Source organism: Bos grunniens, chromosome 2 (genome assembly GCF_055505025.1).
Source record: "Bos grunniens cultivar Pamir isolate PY7600 chromosome 2, Bosgru_T2T1.0, whole genome shotgun sequence".
Lineage (NCBI taxonomy): Eukaryota > Metazoa > Chordata > Mammalia > Artiodactyla > Bovidae > Bos > Bos grunniens.
The window spans coordinates 105,755,848-105,778,391 of NC_141166.1; the positions used below are offsets into that span (position 1 = coordinate 105,755,848).

General features: G+C 36.4%; 1 protein-coding gene and 1 non-coding gene across 9 annotated transcripts in view; one reads left to right on the forward strand and one right to left on the reverse strand.

Moving 5' to 3' along the window:
• The window catches only part of LOC147378453 (sodium channel protein type 3 subunit alpha), a 124,584-nt gene that overhangs the window by 55,149 nt on the left and 46,891 nt on the right, over window positions 1-22,544 (reverse strand). For 3 of the 8 annotated variants that reach the window (XM_086370555.1, XM_086370552.1, XM_086370547.1), the window contains exons 9-13: window positions 22,476-22,539; window positions 15,480-15,621; window positions 14,212-14,418; window positions 5,968-6,258; window positions 681-1,025 (exon numbers count right to left, since the gene is read on the reverse strand). In XM_086370555.1, coding sequence (XP_086226681.1) covers window positions 681-1,025; window positions 5,968-6,258; window positions 14,212-14,418; window positions 15,480-15,621; window positions 22,476-22,539 — 1,049 coding nt within the window. The remainder of the gene's footprint in view (window positions 1-680; window positions 1,026-5,967; window positions 6,259-14,211; window positions 14,419-15,479; window positions 15,622-22,475; window positions 22,540-22,544) is intronic. The other 5 variants (XM_086370570.1, XM_086370566.1, XM_086370563.1 and 2 more) reach the window with 3 other exon arrangements.
• Window positions 13,310-13,416, forward strand: LOC147378454 (U6 spliceosomal RNA). The gene has a single exon (XR_015154034.1). It is a non-coding gene; the product is annotated as a U6 spliceosomal RNA (small nuclear RNA).

Sequence of the window (22,544 nt, forward strand, 5' to 3'; positions counted from 1 at the left end):
AAAATCAGATTACTCTTCCCCCAAAACAAATAATAGTATTATGTAATATTAATATTAAGGCTGAATTATTTTCTTGAGGCTATATTGAAAATATTGACATATATGGGCCGATTTTTTTCTATGCACGAACACAGATGTACAATGAAATGTGTGTGCTTTCCTGAGATTTTTTTAATTATTTCCATGTGCCATCCTATAAGAAATCAAAACATTTTAGAGTCATTTAATAGACATCAGAACATTTTAGAGTCACTGTAAAATATTGGCAGTTGTACCGAAACTGCCTGTTATCAATATGTTGGCCATTAAATTATTTAATTTTAAGTATATGAAATTTCCAGAATATGAATAGACTATTATACAATTCTGGGTGAACAGACATCTGTAATAGGTTGTCATAGTGCCCATTATTTTGTGTTGAATTTGCAGATAGGAGTTTTCACCCCAAACTCTAAAAACCAGGCTCTTTTAACCTAAAGCATTTGAAAGTTAATGGTCCCATACAATTCAATTGGTTCTCAAGAGTCTATTGGTTTTTTCATTCAGTAAAATCATATGTTATTTTTAAGGACTTTCATTTTGGGGAAGTAGGATAGTATAACAGGCTAAACCGCCCAGGCCTTGATTATTTCAAATCGGTGTATAATGTCAGTAGTAGCTAATTTATTATCTATTATCACCTCTGGCCGATGTCCAGTAGGTGAGGTTAGAGCTGATGGTCCACCCACCAAGGAAACCACACCATTGCAATCCACAGTGCTGTGCATCTTCCCATTGGCTGGAAGCCCTGGCACCATCCTGGATGACATACTGGCCTGACTAACGTTACTGTTGCGTCGCTCTCCGTGTCTGTGCGGCACAAACAGTGAGTCTCTCCTGCTCTCGCTGTCTTCAAATGTACTGTGTTCGTCATCAGCAAAGTCATTTTCAGAACCGATATCCTTTGCCCGACCTCTGAAGCTGAAAATACTTGTTTTGCTATTGCGTCGTGGGGAAAACAGGGAACCACGGATACTTAACAGAGACTGAGGAGAGAGCAAGGAAGGAAAGAATGGGGACAGGGGACACAGCTATTTAATGAAAGTCTTAATATTGCAGAATCTATTTGCTTTTGGGTAAGAATAGTCTTGCTCTTAAACACGGTTTATCAAATTTATAGAGAACACATATGTTTTGATATTTTTATTAAAGACCACAATACAAATTTAAGTAATTTTTCTGATTAGGAGTTCTAATCTGCAGTTTACTAAGTGCATGACCACTTCATTTAATCTTTACTGTAGTCCTATGAGGTGGATTTTGTCATCGTAATGTTCTAGGTGGGGAACCTGATGCTGGAGAGGACAAATGATTCTTTTTAACAGGTGACTTTCACTCCTAAATGCTATAATCTGAAAGGGCACACGACTTGGAAACTAAGTTACAGTTCAATGAGACTGTTGGCTTGAATTTAAAATATTTGGACCAAGTAAGTTTCTTCTGGATGATTTAAAAACAAAGGCATTATCTCTCCATTCTCTTTTTTTGAGTTTTAAAAGGAAGTTACTGTTATTTTCTGGGCCTTCTTGTCTTTTGCACATGGGCATAAAAGCCACAAAACTTATCTATGATGCGGTCTTCTAAATTTGCTAAGTTTTCCAGATGGCTACTAATGATTCACCTTGTTTGAGAGAATATATGCCATAGCAAACACAACAGAGAGAATTCCTAGATTGATGTAAATTACTATTCTTACTTAAAATTTCACACTAGTTTTAAAAATACTTATACATGTCTTCACCAGTAAGGGTGATGTAGAGGATAGCTTATCCTTCTAATATCAATTTAATTTCATTAAAAGGAACTGGATGATTAAAAACTTTAAAACTTATATATATTTATGAATAAATCAAGTAGACAGTTTCTGATACTAAATAATAAGAATTTAACATGAAGTCCCTTCTTTCATTTTTTGAATGGCTTTTAAATCAGTAGCGCCAAATAATTCTTTGTTTGTTTTAGCCTTGATGATAGTTTTCAAAAACATCTCTAGTCTGCTGCCGAATATTTGTTTACTCCCTTCCTCGTTGACAATGGCATTTCCCATATTTTGTCCCCTCCCCTGCCCCAGCAACCTCTCATGACCTGTTCTAAATCTCTGTATAGCTGGGTAACATATGCATACACATACATATGCATACATATCCACATGCAGCTGGAAATATACCTAGACCTTTCCTTTCTTCCACAAAGCTTCAATGTAAAACCAAAAATAGTAATTTTGGCAGAAAAAACTATAAGGAAGGCAAACTCCCTCAAATTTAGTTTTGGTCCCTCTGCCTAATTAGGTCATGCTGATTTTATTATGCCCCATTTTTAGCTTTATTTTATGGCTTTCCCCTGACTGCAAAGCACTAGAATCATCTTTTTTGCCTTCTGTGTCAGTGATATTCTGGAAAGATACTATTCATCGAGAAATGTGCTATTCCTTTGGATTTGGTTAGAAATATTCACAGGAATTAATGACTGCTCAGCTTATCCAGGCTGAGACTGTGTCTATGTGACACTCAGTTCATGTAGCAAGTTTGTCTACCCAATGTCAGGCAGTATCTAGACTGATTTTCTAGTCATCAAAGTGATCAAAAAATTAGACATTGTGAAGACATTCATTCAGCCCTCAATAATAAGGAATGATGATGCTTTTAATCTCCTCACAATCAATTTAAATTATCAATATAATATTTTTATGTCCACACTCATGTTTTGAAACCTTGGTGTGTATTTTTAGGTCCCAGCTTTCTGGAACTGGGATTCAGTAATCAGGGGTAGGACACTGTGGTGGTGGTGGTGATGTCTGACTCTTGTGATCCCATGGACCATAGCCCGCCAGGCTCCTCTGTCCATGGGATTCTCCAGGCAAGAATGCTGGAGTGGGTTGCCATTTTCTTCTCCAGGGGATCTTCCCAACCCAGGAATCGAACCTGGAGCTCTTGCATTGCAGACAGATTCTTTACCGACTGAGCTATGAGGAAAGACCCAGGACACTGGGATCTGAGAATTCAAACATAGATTCTAGGTGATTCTAATGCAGGTGGACCTCACCCTGCACTCAGAGGAATGCCAGCTTTGAAAAGAAAGTGAAAGTGTTAGTCGCTCAGTTGTTTCCAACTCTTTGTGACCCCATGGAGTGTAGCCCACCAGGCTTCTCCAGCCATGGGTTTCTCCAGGCAAGAATACTGAAGTGGGTTGCCATTTCCTTTTCCAGGGAATCTTCCCAGTCCAGGGATTGAACCCGGGTCTTCTGCATTGCAGGCAGATTCTTTACCATTGAGCCACTATGCAAGCCCTAATACCAGCTTTGTCTTACACTAATTCCTAAGATGGTTCAATTCAATCATCTTTATATCCCTGTATTAGAATATTGTCTTTGGAAACTTAAAGTCTGTCTATACATAGTGGTTGGGAGTGTGTGATATGTGTGTACATCTAAAATGTATCTGGTACATGCCTTTAATTTGCATGTTTTTATGTTGACATGTTTTCAGAGGCGTTTCAAATCCTTGGGTTTATTTGAAATTTCTGTTCACTCTTTGGAAAGTATAATAATGGGTGTGAGCACAGCTTTCAAGACAACAGAGACTGAAAAAAGAAGATAGCAAAAATAGTATTCAGAGAAAATAAACCAAAAATAACACACTAGAAGATGCAGCAGAGTGCAGGGAATACCCACAGCTGTGGCAGCCCTTTTTCTGGAGAAAACAAGCTTTTCTGCATTAAGGACCAAAAGCCCAACTTTCTTTGCCTCAGGCATGCCAAAATATAAATTCTAGGTATCTTTTTTTTTTGTCTTGTTCTAAGAAGGTAAATCTGAATTCTTTTTCTTAATTTTCAGTAGCAAAAGGTAAAATCGAAGCATTTAAGTGTAAGGACACAATCCTGCATGCAAGAACTGAACTTGAAGTGAATTTGGGAAGTCAGAATGGAAGACACAGAGAATTTGAAGATGTTCTAATAGAAGCATGGCATTTCAAGTTAAATGTATGTGGCTTATCAATGTTTCCAGTAAGTCAGCAACTACACTTGGTTCTAGCTATGAAGCTTCTGTTTTAAAATAAATTGCTTCCCTGTGTTCAAACAACATTGATAAAATCTTGGCAGGAGGATTCACTTTCCATTGTTTGCCTTTAAGTACTTTTTCACGTTGTACTATGAATATGTACTCTGTATTTAAGAATAAAATAATATAATAAATGTAAACTAACACCTAAAATTTATGTTAGTAGAGGACAGGGTACTCATAATTTATGCCTAATTGGCCTTAATGATTTTAAAGATATATTTGTTTTGAACATTATGCCCTGTCCACCTTGTTTGTTTGTGTAAACAAACTCTTTCCTTTTAGAGAGTTTGTTTACACAACCAGAAACTGTAAAATGCTTCTGGTATATTTTTGCTTGTGATTGTGTTAATGTTTTGTGCATATTTTTACTGGGGTATGTAACTGTCAATGCTAATAGGCTATTTCTTTTTCTTTGCAACATCTGTTGTCTATTTTATCCATTTATCTATCAGTCTACCTGCCTATCATCCTACCATCTCCCTCTCTTCCTATCTCCCTATCTGTCTCACTATCTCCAAATATGAAATGAACTACATATAATATATGTATATACCAATTCTGTTTTTAGTATTTAAACTCTTGATTTTCAGCTAACTTCCTATTGCTGTTGCTCCTCTTGGTTCACTCAACAGGGGCTTCTCAGCTGCTTCTTGAACATTCTGGGCATATTACCACATCAGGGCTTTCCACTTGCTCTTCAGTGAGGCTAAAATGCACTTCGATAGATAGCCTGTTCTCTTGCCTCCTCAAAATCTTTGCTGCAAGGTCTCCTTTACAGTCAAGGCTTCCCAAACCATCCTATTTAATTTTTTTTAACCACCAGCTAGTGCTCTTGATTTTCTTTTCTTGCCTTTCCCCTGCAATTGTACTTATCACTTTCTGACATAGTCTGTGACTTACTTATCTTATTTATTGTCTGTCTCCTCCTTCTGTATAAAAATCCATGAGGTCAGTGAATTACATTGTTTTGTTCATTGAGTTTTTTTTTTTGTAGAACTATTTCTTTCTCTTGTGAACCATAGTAGGTGAGCAATAAATATTTGTTGGTTGGCTGACCCAGGTTAAAATAATTAGAAGAGTTAATAATTCATAGCACATGAAATTCTAATGGAACCAAATAGGGTTCTAAGCCATAACTGTACTTATCACAGATTTCATAACTATTTACTCTTCATTATGCAACTGATAAAACTTATGAGTAAAGTTGATACTGTTTACCCTATTTGACTTGAAAATATGCTGAAGAATTGGGTACTTGGCATTAAATCAGAGCAAAATAGACCGTCTTTTATTTAATTCTCTTCGAGAGAATTTGGGTCATAATTTCATCCTAATGTATCATGGAATGACACCATATCAGCATAATGGAAGATACAGTACAGTTCTCACATCAAAAGACAGAAACAAAATCCATAGACATTTCTTTGCAAAATTCATACATATCTCACAGTAATGTATCTAATACATTAGATATTAGTAATATCTAATACTCAGATATTAAAGGCAGAAAACCATGTGCAAAAAAGGTAGGTTCATTTGAGGTCTCAAAATGGAAAAGGTAGACAAGAGATTACAAAACTGCCTCACTGAAGGAAAAAGTTTGATAGGTAGGTTTCACTCCTCCTATCTCCCAACAAAGCAGATTGAGAAAATGGCCTCAAAATACTATAGTGCTTAAAACTGATTACTGTAAAATCAAACTTATTAATGATTTAATAAAAGTCTCTTTTAAAGACAGTTTATGATATACATTTAAATAATCATATTAAATGTTAGTTCCCTGTCCCTCATTTACATCAGATGCTACAAAAATATACGAAGATACAGAAATGACAAAACAAACTGGAATCCTTAGTAGAAAGCTGTACCTGATGAGGGGAGTAGAATTTCTTGTCACTAGTTAGTCGATTTCCATCCATGGAGAAGAGGAAACTTCTTCTTTTGACACTGTCCTCAGATTCAGACTTGGGAAACCTGTTTCCCTCTCCTTTGTTGTTTCCTTCAAGATTCTCCCTCTGTCTTCTTTTCTTTCTTCGGTTCCTCCACTCCTTAGCACTTTTGGAGCTTAATTTTGATGCTTCTGACGAACTTTCCAAGAGCTCTCCTAACCCACCTATTCCACTGAAATCTCTTGAAGCAGCTGATGCTGCTGCAACTGCCTGTGTAAATAAAACCAGGCACTCTTTAGAACATGCAACTTTGGAAAACAGTTGACTGTGGTACATATGTTGCCATTTAATACAATGAACTATATTTGAAAGTGTATGTCTTTCTGGTCATTTTTATGTTTTACTACAAGAGAGTACTTAATAATGATACATTTTCGCATAGTATAAGGCAATATGTTAGCTTATGAATTAGAAAAGTCTGGTTTGGCACATCTTCTGAAGTCTTTTTTAAAAAACTCTGTTGAGATTAGCTTCATTTCAGGAAACAACTGCTCTCTTAAAAATATCTTCTACACTTTAAAAGCAAATGTTCTCTTAGTGGTGGTGTCTGGTCTGATTACTATTCCAATTCCATCCATAGGTTTGTTCCTCCCACTTGTGATTGTGAACAACTGAGTGGTATTTTTTTCTTCTAAATCTAGGACAAAAGACTTTTCTTTTTTTGTGAACTCAAAGCATTTAAAGTATCTACTTTTTACCTCTAGGGGGAAATAGTGGGAATGTATTGGCTAATTTATCCTCTTCTTCATTTGAATCACATTCAGTAGTATTTATTATTCGCATTTCTGGGTTCATGCGTACTCATCTGCTCAGTCGTGTTCAGCTCTTTGTGACCCCACGGACTGTAGCCTGTCAGGCTTCTCTGTCCATGGGATTTTTCAGGCAAGAATACTGGAGTGAGTTGCCATTTCCTCCTCCAGGGGATCTTCCTGACCAAAAGATTGAACCTGCGTCTCCTTCATTAGCAGGCAGATTCTTTACCACTGAGCCACCTGGCAAGCCCTCCCATTCCTGAGGTCATATTAATCCCAGAGTCTAACACGATTAATTTACTGCATAGCACTTTTAGCTTAAAATTTTAAATATTTATTTATTATTATTATAAATAATTAACGAAAGTTTAACATATCAGTCAATAAATACCTGTAATAATCATTCAAAGGATTATGACTACTTCAAATATTTTCTTTCCATATTTCAACACTAAGTATACTTAAGCATTTTAGTATATGTACTGCTGAAGCAAGCACTGCTGCTGCTGCTGCTAAGTCACTTTAGTCGTGTCCGACTCTGTGCGACCCCATAGACGGCAGCCTACCAGGCTCCCCCGTCCCTGGGATTCTCCAGGCAAGAATACTGGAGTGGGTTGCCATTTCCTTCTCCAATGCATGAAAGTGAAAAGTGAAAGTGAAGTCACTCAGTTGTGTCCTATTCTTAGCGACCCCATGGACTGCAGCCCACCAGGCTCCTCCGTCCGTGGGATTTTCCAGGCAAGAGTACTGGAGTGGGGTGCCATTGCCTTCTCTGGAAGCAAGTACTACTTAAGCTTTTTAAATTTCTGCACCTACTAAAGAAACACAGCAGCTTTGAGGTAAAACATGGCATGCCAAATCTTTTGTATTTTTATTTACGTGAATGGTATTTTTAAACGGGAAATGATCTAAACACTAACTGGAGAGGATATGAAATTCAAAGCTGAGTTCTCATTAAGTATGTTCCTGTTTATAAACATAATCATCAAATGGAAATAATTAAAATAGTAGACTACTGGTTCAACTCTTTACATATGTCATTACTGAATACAAGCAACTCTAATACAGCTGCTCCTTGTTCTACCTTCTCCTCTTCGCCACTAGACATATTCTTGTCTATTCCTATAGATAGGAATTCTGTCACTTGTGTATGTGTGTATGTGTGTTTGTGTCTGTCTGTGTGCACATTGCATATTATGTCATTTGACATAAAAAAGATTCAGTAAGTGTTTGGTGAATAAGGGTAAAAAAAGGCACTATACTGTCAGTTGTCTCAGATATTGAATGCGGGTATGGGAAGAATAAGACAGACTTGACTTTTCAAGATCTCATAAAAGCTAGGTTTCAGAATAGTCTGCATAACAGAAATATATTTTAGAAAAGAACATAAAACTCATATTGAATGCTTTGACAACATTTTCTCCTTCTTGAGAAGCAGACCCTTCTAAGTAGCTTCTATTTCTGAACCTCATCTCAACTAAAAATTTTAAAAAAGGTTTAAAACTAAAGGTTCTATGAAACACATTCCATGGGATTAACATGACCCCACGGATGGGAACCATAATATTACATATAGTACTAAATATATGTGTTGGGCCAAGGAACATGTAAAATGTTTATATTGATCGCTATAGTCATTATAGAAACCTGGATCTAAAACTTGATAAAAGACAATCCTAACATTTAAATGAAACATTAATTCAGAATTTGTATATTTATAGAATGCATATAATCAGATATCCAGATTTTTTTTAATTGAATTTTTCTCTTTTTTTGGCTGAGCCATGTGGTATGCAGCATCTTAGTTTTTAGTTCCCTAACCAAGGATCAGTCAAACTCGTGCCCTCTGCAGTGGAATCTTTGAGTTTTAAACGTTCAACCACCATGGAATTCCCAATTAAATTCTTGATCATGGATATCACTTTCAATGTCAGTAATGAAAGATGATAAATATTAAGGGCCCTTTATAAATATAAATAAATTTAATATAAAAGTATAAAATAAAGTGGATAAATGAAGGACTAATTTGAGCAAGTTAAATATAGTTGCATAGTGCTTGATACATAGGAGATACATAATTTACAGCACTCCTTGAGAGAATGAAAGTATACACATTTCTTTTTATCCAAATAAAGTCCTTAATTTTCCTTTCCACTTTGTATAGAGAAAAGCATACAATTCACAGTGCCAAATCATTTATTCACTTGTTTGTTGTCAGGAAAAAAGGAAGTGGAAGTGGTGGTAATAGTCTCTTGACATAATTCTGAAACTCAGGTCCATTAAAATCACTTCCAGAATTGGTTTTGCATAAGACATGATTTCCCTTCCTAGACTGGGGTAAACAGTTGGAATAACTCAAAACCAAAACAGATTTTTGTAAGGCAACAACGGTAACCTCCCGACACAACACATTTTCTGTGTCACTCGTCAGCTCGAATCTGTCACTTATTCCACTTCCAGGGATTTGTCAATTCCCTCAGAGGCAGATGTTTCCTGTCACCTCCCATGTCTGTGTACCTGTTTATACGCAGCGCTGTGACATGGCCAACGTCCTGCTTACTTAGGCTAATAGCATTACTTTCACAGTGGGTTTGCTGAATTCTTATTGTAACAGATAACAAATACGTGCTTAATATTTCCACAGGGAATAACATTTTGTTTCTCTTATCTCTGTGTGAAACAAAAGAGGCTCTATAACTTACTGTATCTGTGTGTCCTTAAAAAATAAAATAAAAATATATCTGTGATTATACTTCAGTGTAAACATAAGATCCAGTTTTAAAATCTCATTTTAAAACCTCAAGACATTAACTATACTTATTACAATTCTACCCCAAATTATATTGGGCCTCTTAAATGTCACTATTTCTAATTTTGTGCCAAAGTTTACTGCTAAATTTTTCCTATCAGACCAATATATACTTCTGTGGAATATGCTACGCTGAGCACTTAGACATTTAAAGATCACAAATTAAATGCCAACACAATTATGATGACATAGCACAAAACATTTCTTTCTTTGTCAGTATGTCTTTGTCTTTTAAAGTTGTACTTGGTTTGTGAGCTGAATATGACTTTTTTTCATGTCTAAACAGTGACTAGCACTTGGAGGTCTTTGAACATATATAAATAAAAATGGAAATGATGCTAGACTTCATGAAGTCATTAGCTAGATAGCTTTTGAAGAGTCACAGGTGATTAACCAGACTGACATTACACTGGAGCCCCAGTGATCTCATGGGTGTACTAAGTCTCCCTCTCTTTCTGTCCCCACCTCCCACTTCTCCATCAGCATGGGCTATTTACTGGTCACTGTTACCTGCATTGTCAATAAGGAAGTAAAATTAGCTTAGCACCCGTGCCATCCCCATCAATATTAAAACACTGGGATAATTTACTCTGAAATCAGTTTAAACTTTTGTGTATATGAACTTAAAGCTGAATCATGATTTGATCTCTGGACTCCAATAACTTTCAAGTGAAAAGAACTGACATTTTGGCTGACCTAATTAGGATATAGATAATTAGATTCTTTAAACTTCTACTAGACATAGTGTATTTACTGCTAAATTTTAAAGATTATACTCTTTTAACTGATGTAATATTTTACCCTAAAATGGCTGCATTTCAGAAGACATTCTTACTCCTGTACTGTAGGTTGGTTTAGTATTCTCATGCACATTGCTTTTCTGTTTTTGTAAATGACAATAGAATAACCCAATGCTTTAAAATACAACTAGTATGCACTATCTGTCTATATGTGTATACACATATATATTATTTCCTATAACTTTTATTTTTAGCTTTGAAATGAAAAAATTCTTTGCCCTGTAAATAGCTACCATTTCATCATCTTACAAATGTGTTTTATTTGTAACGATCTGGAATAAACTCTTGAATACTTGAAATATAGGAGAAATTCCTGGCAAGCATGAGGTATATTTTATAAGTTACACTCAAGTTATCACCAAATTAGTTTATGACTTTTTTTATAGATCAATAAACTGTAACCATGATACTACTCTGTACCCAGTGTTAACAGGAAAATAGAATCAGCATGTTCAGCAACTATTAAGTATATGGTTGGTCTGAGTAACCAGATAAACAATTCATTGTCAAATCCGTCTCACCAAAAAAAAAAAAAGCCTCAGTAAAAAGTACCTCTTGCTGTATGTTGTACATCTTCAGAGTAACTCAGAATTATTAAAAATTTAAATTTTCAACACACAATTCCAAGGATATACTGACATTCAAATAATGCCTCTAATGTTTGGGAACATCCATTTAAGAAAATCACTATGCACAAAAATTATTTGGATTTCTGCTTCTGGTTGAGATATAGTAACAGATCTGATTCACTCTTCCTCCTAAAACAACCACTAAGCAGCCTAGATACATGTAACAATGGTTTTGAAGAAATTATGAATGGGGGAATTGAGTTGAGTTTTCAGAAGGGTTTTCACCTAGCAGTAGGGAATAATTAGCCTTAGACTATGTTCTAAGTTATACCTAACAAATCTTCAAAGATTTAGGATCAAACTGTTTACAAGTAATTTAACTATGTTTCCAAACTAAGATCAAGAATTTTTATAGAAATACAAAAATATCCAGCACCCCAAAAGATCAAGTTTCAAGTGTCTGGAATTTAACCAAAGTTTGCAATAAATGTAAAAAAATCAGGAATATATAATCAATAATGAACAGAAATGATTAAAATTGATCAAGATCTGACACAGATGTTAGAATTAACAGACAAGGACTTTAGGACTCTATAAACATTTATTATAACTGTATTGTGTATGTTCAGTATGTTACCTATATGGGAGAAGTAAAAGAAATTCCAATCAAGCTTTTCAAGATGAAAGCTATAATGTTTGAAATGAAAATACCCTGGGTGGGACAAAGACAAATCCGATGATGCAGAAGAAAAGATGATAAACTTGAAGATGTTAGTCACAGTAGAAACTATATGAACTGAAATGAAAAAGCTAATTCTAAAACTCATATGCAGCTACACATTTTAAAAATATATTTGACCAAGAATAGTCAATACAGTCTTGAGAGAGAAAAATAAAGTTGGGGAGTTACCACTATCTAATTTCAAAACTCACTCAATAGCTACAGTGATTAAGAGAGTGTGGTTTTGGTGTAAAGAGAAATAAATCAATTGAACTAAATAGAATCCAGAAATAGACTTACTCACATATGGACAATTGATTTTGACAGTTTCAAAGGCTGTTTAGTGGAGAAAAAATATTTTGTTCCACGAGTGATGCTGGAATAACTAGGTATCCATATGCAAAAAAAGGGCTTCCCGCAATGCAAGAGACCTGGGTTCAATCCCTGGCTTGGGAAGAACCCCTGGAGACTGGACTAACTACCCACTCCAGTACGGTTGCCTGAAGATTACATTGACAGAGGAGCATGGTGGGCTACAGTTCATGGGGTCACAAAGAGTCAGATATGAGTGAGCGAATAACACAACAACAATAAATTTTTAAAAAGATTCGACTCATAAATCACACCACCTTACAGAAAAATTAGCTTAAAATGGGTCTTTGATGACCTAAATATAAGACATAAAACTTGCAGAAGAAAAATTAGGAGAAAATATTTGTGATGGAGACTTGGCAAAAATATCTTAGATGCTACACCAAAAGCATGATCAGAGAAACAGAAAAAAAAATCTTGATAAACTGTACTTCATCAAAATTTAAAACTTTTGCCTAAAAAAGTACAGTTAGGGTGAAAGACAAATTACAGATTGGGAGAAAATATATTCAAGGAATAGTTATCATGAAGGACTTTTTTTTTTAATACATAAAAATTACTCAATCTCAATGATAAGAAAACAACCTAGCTAAAAATATGGGGAAGATAGTTGAATATCCACTTTACAATAGAATCCATACAGATAGAAAATAAGAACAAGAAAAGATGCTCAGCTTCACTAATTGTTAAGAAAATGCAAAATAAGACAAATGAAATACTGCTAGTAGAATGGTCAACAGGCTTCCCAAGTAGCTCAGATAGTAAATAATCTGCCTGCAGTGCAGGAGACCTGGTTTGATCCCTGGGTCAGAAAGATCCCTTGAAGAAGGGAATGGCAACCCCTGCCAGTATTCTTGCCTGGAGAATTCCATGGACAGAGGGGCCTAGAAGGCTTCAGTCTGTGAGTCGCAAAGTCATGACTGAGCAACTAACACACACGGAGAATGGTCAATAAGACTGACCATACCAAAGTTGGTGAAGATGTGAAGGATATAATTCTCACTGACATGAATTGGATTTTGATTTGTCTTTCCATGACTGTCATCTTTCAATTTATGTTTATTCTTGTAGTCAAATATTGTTCTTATCTCTTATTTCCTCAAGACATGAATGCCCCATTCTCTATGCCCCTAGCCCAAACAGCCTTTAATATTAATGAAAATTTAAAGTCGGCTCTAATAGCAGATGCCTTCTAAATATCCTGATACCCTATTGTGCTATAGAAATCCTGAAGAATGGTGCTCGCTTCGGCAGCACATATACTAAAATTGGAACGATACAGAGAAGATTAGCATGGCCCCTGCGCAAGGATGACACGCAAATTCGTGAAGCGTTCCATAAAAAAAAAAAAAAAAGAAATCCTGAAGAATGATTAAGCATAGGTAGGCATGAAGTTTTGAGTTCAAAATTTGAGATCACATTTGAGATCAATCAATACAGAATAAAACTTCAAGTGTAATTAGGGGTGAAATAGGAATATTTGGAAATACCAGTTATGTATCTTTTTTTGTATTAAACTGAAAATAAAGTTCTTCCATGAGATTTCATAAGATAATTGCATAGTTAACTTCATCCTGAATATGTTTTCTACCCTGAGCTAATTTCCTCATGAAAGTGAAAGTGAAAGTCGCTCAGTCCTGTCTGACTCTTTGTGACCCCATCTACAGTCCATGTAATTCTCCAGGCCAGAATACTGGAGTGGGTAGCCTTTCCCTTCTTCAAGGGATCTTCCCGACCCAGGAATCGAACCCAGGTCTTCCACATTGCAGGTGGATTCTTTACCAGCTGAACACAAGGGAAGCCCAAGAATACTGGAGTGGGTATCTATCCCTTCTCTAGTGGATCTTCCTGACCCAGGGATAGAACTGGGGTCTCCTGCATTGCAAGCAGATTCTTTACCAGCTGAGCTATAAGGGAAGCCCTCAGTTTCCTCATATATAACATCTAAAAAGTTACTTTGACTCTAACTTAGGAAACAATTTCAAGTTTCAATAGCTTTTTCTTTTCTAATGACAATGCCAGTGTGCCATATGAAAAGCCAGCACCAATTTTACCTCCGTGGTACAATATGCCTACTTTAAATAACAATGACAATGATGATAATAATAATAAAGCAGCTTTGCTTTTTATCACTTAGTACCTGAGCTTCTTCCTGTTGCTTTTTAATCTGTTCAAGCATCTGCTGAAATTCAGCTTCTTTCTGTTCAGCCTCTTCCAGCGTTGCCTGATTCTGTTCTTCATAGGCCATGGCCACCACAGCCAGGATCAAATTCACCAGATAAAACGAACCCAAGAAAATCACCAGCACAAAAAATATCATGTATGTTTTTCCAGCAGCACGTAATGTCTAGGAGGAAGAAAAAGATCAATCTCAACAGTATTTTATAAAATGTCCCCAAATAAAGGTCTGCTTACTAACATTAGATAGTCGGAAGACGAATGCTTATTAGCATACAATGTATTTGACCAAGATTATTTTTTGTTTTAAAATGCATACACACACAAGTAAAATTATTTAAGACTTGATTGTAGTGTCATTTGATGTAAGCATACACATTTTAAATTTGTACATATTGGATATACATTTGAGGACTACTAAAATGCTTTTTCTTAGAGTCTATAATGCAGGGAAATATTACAAGTAAGAACACTATTTTAATTCCTTTCGTGGAGTTACTACTCAGTCCACACTGTCTTTCCACATCATCTAGAGATAACATCTTTCTTCCCTCCTAGAGCCAATTAACCTTAAGTTGAATTTGAAAATTTTATATAATTGAATTTGAAAATCTTTTCACATGTTCTTATTACATCCACAACTATATTATAAGCTCAAGTCATGAACATTCTCTGTATCCTCCATAGCCCCTAGCAGAATGCTTCTCAACAAAGAATGTCAAAATACATGTACTGACTGAATGAACAGTTGGGATCCTAGGCACACTCACTTTATGATGGACCCTTCTCAGTATTTTAGAGTATTATAGACAAATGCCTATACTTACGATTTCATATATGCTCATAAATTTAAATTATATGCATGTTATTTTGAACCTTACTGCTGTGCTCTGAATGTGAGTGTCCTACCAATTCATGTGTTAAAATCCTAATGCACAATGTGATAGTATTAGGAAGTATGGCCTCTGAGAGGTGCTTAGGTCATGAGAGTGGGACCTCATGAATGGGATTAGTGCCTAACAGAAAGAGCCTCCAGAGAGATCACTAGTCCCTTCCTCCAGGTGATGACACAGCAAAAAGGTATCGGCTTATGAGCCAGGAAGAGGGATCTTGCCAGAATGCATTCATTGTGGTGTATTGATCTTGGACTCCTCAGTCTCTATAACTGTGAGAAATACGTTTCTGTTATGGCATTTTGTTATTGCAACCCAAAGGGACAAAGACATTTACCAGCTGATAAAGGTTCTCCCAGTAGTCTTGAGTCATGAGTCGAAATAGAGACAAGAAAGCCCAGCTAAAAGTGTCAAAGCTTGTGTAGCCATAGTTGGGGTTTCGACCAGCCTTCACACAGATGTATCCTTCTGGACATTGGCTGCAAGAGAGAGGAATGGAGCTGGGCTCAGCAGAGCAGTTATAGCTATTTGAATCCATATTGATTTATAGGAATTGTCAAAACCCAGAGTTGCTGTCTGTGATGAATTTTCTTGCTTTCTTATCCAGAACACTTTAGGTAATTGCTCACAGTGAAACTGTTAGCAGATGAAATTTATCAGGAAAACCAATAGAAAACTTAGGTGCACAGGAGTCCTATTTATAGATCTTTAGCATGGCAGAGCAGCAGAAATCACACATTTTTGCACTGACACCTCTCTTTTTAAAGTGGCAGCAATCAATGATTAAAAATGAAAACCCAGAAAACCCAGCCAAAAGGTAGGGAACTGCTTAATAAGTTACTTCATTAGCACTTCTGTAAAAATTCCTAAAATACAATTTTTATTTTAGAATAATTTTAGATGTGCAGAAAAATTACAGAGTACAGAAACTTCCTATATGTCCTATGCCTGGTTTCTTGTATTACTAACATCTTAACGTTGGTATGTTTTAATCAATATTGATACATTATTATTAATCAAAGTCTGTCATTCATTCTTATTTTCTCAGTTTTTCCTTAGTATCCTTTTTACATTCCAAGACCCCACCCAGGAGGCCACGTTATGTTTAGTCAGCATGTGTCTCTAAAGCTCCTCTTGGCTGTGACAGCTTATCAGATTTGCTCTTGTTTTTGATTACCTTGACATTTTTGAGGAATATTGGTCAGGTATTTTGAAGAATTTCTTTCAGTTGGGATTTGTCTGATGTTTTTCTCATGATTAGATATTGAGGTTATGAATTTTTGGGAGGAAGATCACAGATGTAAAGTATCATAATCCTTACATCATATCAAGGTTACATGCTATCAATATGACTTATCACTGTTGATAATAACGTTCATCACCTGACTTGAGATAGTGTTTGTCCAGTTTCTCCATTGTAAATTTACTCTTTTTTCCTTGTTTTTCCATCCTGCTCTCTTTAGAATACTCATTATGTGTTGCTTACACATAAGGAGCAGGGAATTATGATCTACCTTCTTAAGAGCAAAGTATGTGCACAAATTTATTTGGAATTCTACATGAGATTTATCTATTATTTCATTTATTTATCTAATATTCAATCTATTTTATGAGTATATACTCATGGGTATTCATTTTACACTTTGAATTATAATGCAATTTTATGTATAATATCATTGTGTAGTTTTGCTTACGTTGTTCCACTTTTTGCCATTGGACGATTTTCAGGTGACTCCTATATCTCTTTGCCATCACTCTTGGTGGTATGTGTTTTGTTTTTGTTTGTTTTTCCACACTTTATTACATTCTGACACTACGATATAGTCCAGGCTCATCTTTCATACTTCCTGCCCCAGTCCTATAATCAACCATTTCTCCAAGGAGCCTTTGCTCTTTTATTGAAGAGTGGCATTAGAAACCATGGTAAAGGTGTGTCTGTGTTTGTGTATACACATTTGTCTCCTTGCCCTGCCGACTGAGGGCCCAGAAGCAATGACACTGCCTTGGCAATCAACATGGCACCCAGATCGTGGTTTCTAATACTATTCATATAGCCACCTGTGCCTAGGTTAAACTAAACGTGAGGTCATAGTCATTTCCCCAACTTTATTTCATTATTGCTGGATCATTCCAGATTCCTCCCTTTACTTATCTGTAACCCCTCACTCCAAAAGTGAGAAACCTGAGTTCTGTCATCTACTATCTATTTACTTAATTATTCAGTGCCAGTGTACATGCATAATTGTTTCTGGATTGTTAATCCATACTGTGATGGGAAACAACTTTATCAAGAAGATTATAGTTCCTTTTGCCTTTAGTCTTATAGGCTAATTCATTTCCAAAGTTACTTAGATTAGTACCTATTCCCTTCCTTCAGTTTATTATTTAAGTGTATTTAGATACTTTGTCACATTCTGTGTTTCAACCTGAGATCTCTCATCCTCACACGATTAAAAAAAAATTTGCATATAGTATTAAGTTTTTGTGCTGTAAAGTTTTGTAAAGTTGACAAATACTTAATATTTACCATTTCAGAATCACACAGAATAATTTCTCCACCCTAAAAAATCCCCTATACATTACCCAGTCAAGCCCCTACTCTGAACCCCTGGAAAACATTGATCTTTTTATCATCTCTATTATGTATCTTTTCCAGAATATCATGCAATTGGAATTATACAGAATGTAGCTTTTTCAGATTGCCTTTTTTTTTTTTTTTACTTATTAAGATGCATTTAAGGTTCATCAATATTTTTATGGCTTGATAGTTTATTTATTTTTATTACTCAATAATATTTCATTGTATGAATATACCACAGTTTGTTTATCTTTTCAGCTCTTTAGGGACAACTTGATTGCTTCTGGTTTCTTGTGATTGTGAATATAGATGGTATAAATAGATATTTACCTCAGGCTTTTGTGTGGATATAAATTTTCAAATTAGCTAGCTAAATAGTTAGTGGAGTAATTACTGAGTTATATGGTAAGACTGTGTTTATTTTGTATGAAACTGCCAACTTGTCTTTTAAGTGACTGTACTATTTTGCATTCTAGCCAGCAGTGAATGAATGAGAATTCCTGTTGATTTGCATCTTTACCAGCAGTTGGTATTGTCAGATTTTTTGTTGTTGTTGTTAATTTTAGTCATTCTAATAGATATATAATCAGATCAGATCAGTCGCTCAGTCGTGTCCCACTCTTTGCGACCCCATGAATCGCAGCACGCCAGGCCTCCCTGTCCATCACCAACTCCCGGAGTTCACTGAGACTCACATCCATCGAGTCAGTGATGCCATCCAGCCATCTCATCCTCTGTCGTCCCCTTCTCCTCCTGCCCCCAATCCCTCACAGCATCAGAGTCTTTTCCAATGAGTCAACTCTTTGCATGAGGTGGCCAAAGTACTGGAGTTTCAGCTTTAGCATCATTCCTTCCAAAGAAATCCCAGGGCTGATCTCCTTCAGAATGGACTGGTTCTGGATCTCCTTGCAGTCCAAGGGACTCTCAAGAGTCTTCTCCAACACCACAGTTCAAAAGCATCAATTCTTCGGCGCTCAGCCTTCTTCACAGTCCAACTCTCACATCCATACATGACCACAGGAAAAACCATAGCCTTGACTAGACGAAACTTTGTTGGCAAAGTAATGTCTCTGCTTTTGAATATGCTATCTAGGTTGGTAATAACTTTCCTTCCAAGGAGTAAGCGTCTTTTATATTCATGGCTGCAGTCACCATCTGCAGTGATTTTTGAGCCCCCCAAAATAAAGTCAGCCACTGTTTCCACTGTTTCCCCATCTATTTCCCATGAAGTGGTGGTACCGGATGCCATGATCTTCGTTTTCTGAATGTTGAGCTTTAAGCCAACTTTTTCACTCTCCTCTCTCACTTTCATCAAGAGACTCTTTAGTTCTTCTTTTTCTGCCATAAGGATGGTGTCATCTGCATATCTGAGATGATTGATATTTCCCCCAGCAATCTTCATTCCAGTTTGTATTTCTTCCAGTCCAGCGTTTCTCATGATGTACTCTGCATAGAAGTTAAATAAACATGGTGGCAATATACAGCCTTGACGAACTCCTTTTGCTATTTGGAACCAGTCTGTTGTTCCATGTCCAGTTCTAACTGTTGCTTCCTGACCTGCATACAAATTTCTCAAGAGGCAGATCAGGTGGTCTGGTATTCCCATCTCTTTCAGAATTTGCCACAGTTTATTGTGATCCACACAGTCAAAGGCTTTGGCATAGTCAATAAAGCAGAAATAGATGTTTTTCTGGAACTCTCTTGCTTTTTCCATGATCCAGCGGATGTTGGCCATTTGATCTCTGGCTCCTCTGCCTTTTCTAAAACCAGCTTGAACATCAGGAAGTTCACGGTTCACATATTGCCGAAGCCTGGCTTGGAGAATTTTGAGCATTACTTTACTAGCGTGTGAGATGAGTGCAATTGTGCGGTAGTTTGAGCATTCTTTGGCATTGCCTTTCTTTGGGATTGGAATGAAAACTGACCTTTTCCAGTCCTGTGGCCACCTTTGAGTTTTCCAAATTTGCTGGCATATTGAGTGCAGCACTTTCACAGCATCATCTTTCAGGATTTGAAATAGCTCAACTGGAATTCCATCACAGTAACTCATTATTGTTTTACCTTTCAACGCCCTAATGACAAATGATGTTGAGTGTCTTTATATATCCTTATTAGCCATCTGTGTATATTCTTTTGTGGGTATCTGTTCAGTTTGCCCATTTTAAAATTGGGTTATTTTATTTTTTTTATTTTAAGGGTGCTTTATGTATTGGGGGTACAAATCATTTATCAGATATGTATTTTGCAAATATTTTTCCCACTCTGTGGCTTCTCTTTTCACTCCCTTTACAGTGTCTTTGCAGAAGCTTTTAAATCCAACTTATAAATTATTTCTTCAGGTATTATGCTATGGGGTTTATATTTTAAAGCTCATCACAAAATCTGAAGTCATGTAGCTTTTATTCTATGTTTTCTTAAAGAATTTTTATAGTTTTGTGTGTTTTGCATTTAGGTTTATGATTGGTTTTAAGTTACTTTTTGTGTATAGTATAAAGCTGTATCTAAGTTCATTTCATTGCACATGAATCTCCAATTCTTTTAGCATTCTTTCTTGAAAACACTTTCCTGTCTCTATTGAATTGCATTTTCTTTGTCAAAAATTCATTGACTACATTTTTGTAATCTGTTTTTTTGAGTCTCTGTTCTTTTTCATTGATCTATATCTAGTATTTCCCAATACCATATTGTCTTGATTACTTTAGCCTTATAGGGAGTCTTAAAATGGAGTAGATTTCTTTAGAATTGTATTTGATGTTTAACAATAGAGTGACTATCAATTTTACTGTGTAAATTACCTGACCCATAACAGATACTCAATAAAGGGAAGTGATTACTATGGTTTAATAGAGATAAAGTATACATTAACCCACCTTATCCAAAATTTTATCTAGGCTTTTACATTAACTATAATAATAAAAACAGTAGCCAACATGCAATAAATGTTTATGACAGACCAGGTGCTAGTCCAAGTGCTTTATATGTATTAAGTAACTGATCACCATAACAACCTGAAGGGAGAGATGATATTACTCTTCAGTTTAGAAACAGACTTAAATACAGAGAGCTTCACTCTTTCCAAGGTCAAGAGTTTGTAAATGGTGGAGTTAGGATTTGAACCCAGGTATATATGAACAGTTGGAGAAGGGAATGCCTACCCACTCCAGTACTCTTGCCTGGAAAATTCCATGAACAGAGGAGCCTGGCAAGTTACAGTCCATTGGTCACAAAGAGTTGGACACGACTGAAGTGACTTAGCACACACACTCACGTATATGAACTGTAGAACTTTTGCTCCTGTTCTCTACCCTCTCCTATCAAAGTTTGGGAAAACTATCAGGAAAAAAAATTCCCCAAAATTCTGTCTTTGTTACTGGTCTATGGTTTTAGTAATCCTCTTAGATCTTTATAACCACACCAATTTCCCATCTTCTGCTGCTGCTACTGCTAAGTCGCTTCAGTCATGTCTGACTCCGTGTGACCCCATAGACGGCAGCCCACCAGGCTCCCCTGTCCCTGGGATTCTCCAGGCAAGAACACTGGAGAGGGTTGCCATTTCCTTCTCCAGTCTTCTGGGATGACTCAAAATATGTTCTCTGTAAGTTCTGCGATCTAAGAGTCACTACTGCTATCCCTTGGCTTTAAAAAATTTCAGTCTCTATCCTGAGTTATGGGCTTCAATAAAGAATCCACTTGCAATGAGGGAAACCCTGGTTTGATCCTTGGATTGGGAAGATCCCCTGAAGGAGGGCATGGCCACTCACTCCAGTATTTGTGCCTGGAGAATTCCCCAAGGACAGAGGAGCCTGGTGGGCTACAGTCCATGGGGTCACAAAGAGTTGGACCCGACCAAGCGACTAAGCACAGCACAGGACCCTGACTTATAATTAATTTGCAGTACTTTTGGAAAAATATGCTAAGTATGAGAGACTAGCAGGATGACTAAGACATTACAGCATCTCTTATTGTGTAATGTGACAGAAAAGAACTATAAAATATGCAGACGCAGACCAGAACATGCCTTTGACATACATCTGCCACTTGGATTCCTTGTATACAGGGGTTCATCCAATTTCAAGAGTATCTGAGTTTCTCAAAGCAGTTTTCCAACCGGGTTTGCACCCTGATGACCATGTTACAGCCTGGATCTTTTCCAATCAGGGCAGAACTTGTCCCATCAATACATCCTGGTGGTAGTTTATGGTTTAATCGTTAAGTCTTGTCCGACTCTTTGCGACACCATGGACTATAGCCCCATGGACTATATCCTCTGTCCATGGGATTCTCCAGGCAAGAATACTGGAATGGTTTGCCATTTCCTGCTCCAGGAGATCTTCCCAACCCAGGAATTGAACCCGGGTCTCCTACATTACAGGCAGATTCTTTACCAACTGAGCTATGAGGGAACACATCCTAATACCAGTCAAAATGTGCCCATCTTGTTTTTCCTTCTCTGTAATTCTTAACTGACTCTGATGGGTTTACAGATAAGACAGACACTGGACCTTCATTCTTGAAAGAAAAATTCATGTACATATTATCTGTGAAATTCTGGATAAAAGGTCTTCACCCAAAGGGATGATTTTAATGACTGTGAGTTTAGAATAAATACCAATCCCAAAAGATGGAGAAAGTACTTCCTAGGTGGGCAGCACCACTCTTTATTAAACACATGCAAGACTACCCTTGTATATTTTCTTCCTATTTACTTTTGCTTTTTCCCAAAGTGTTCTACATCTTAAAAAAAATTTTCCTTACCCTGCATCTGATCCATTTCCACAGAGTAAAGGGTCATTTTGTCCATCCAGAACATAAAAGTGACCTGTT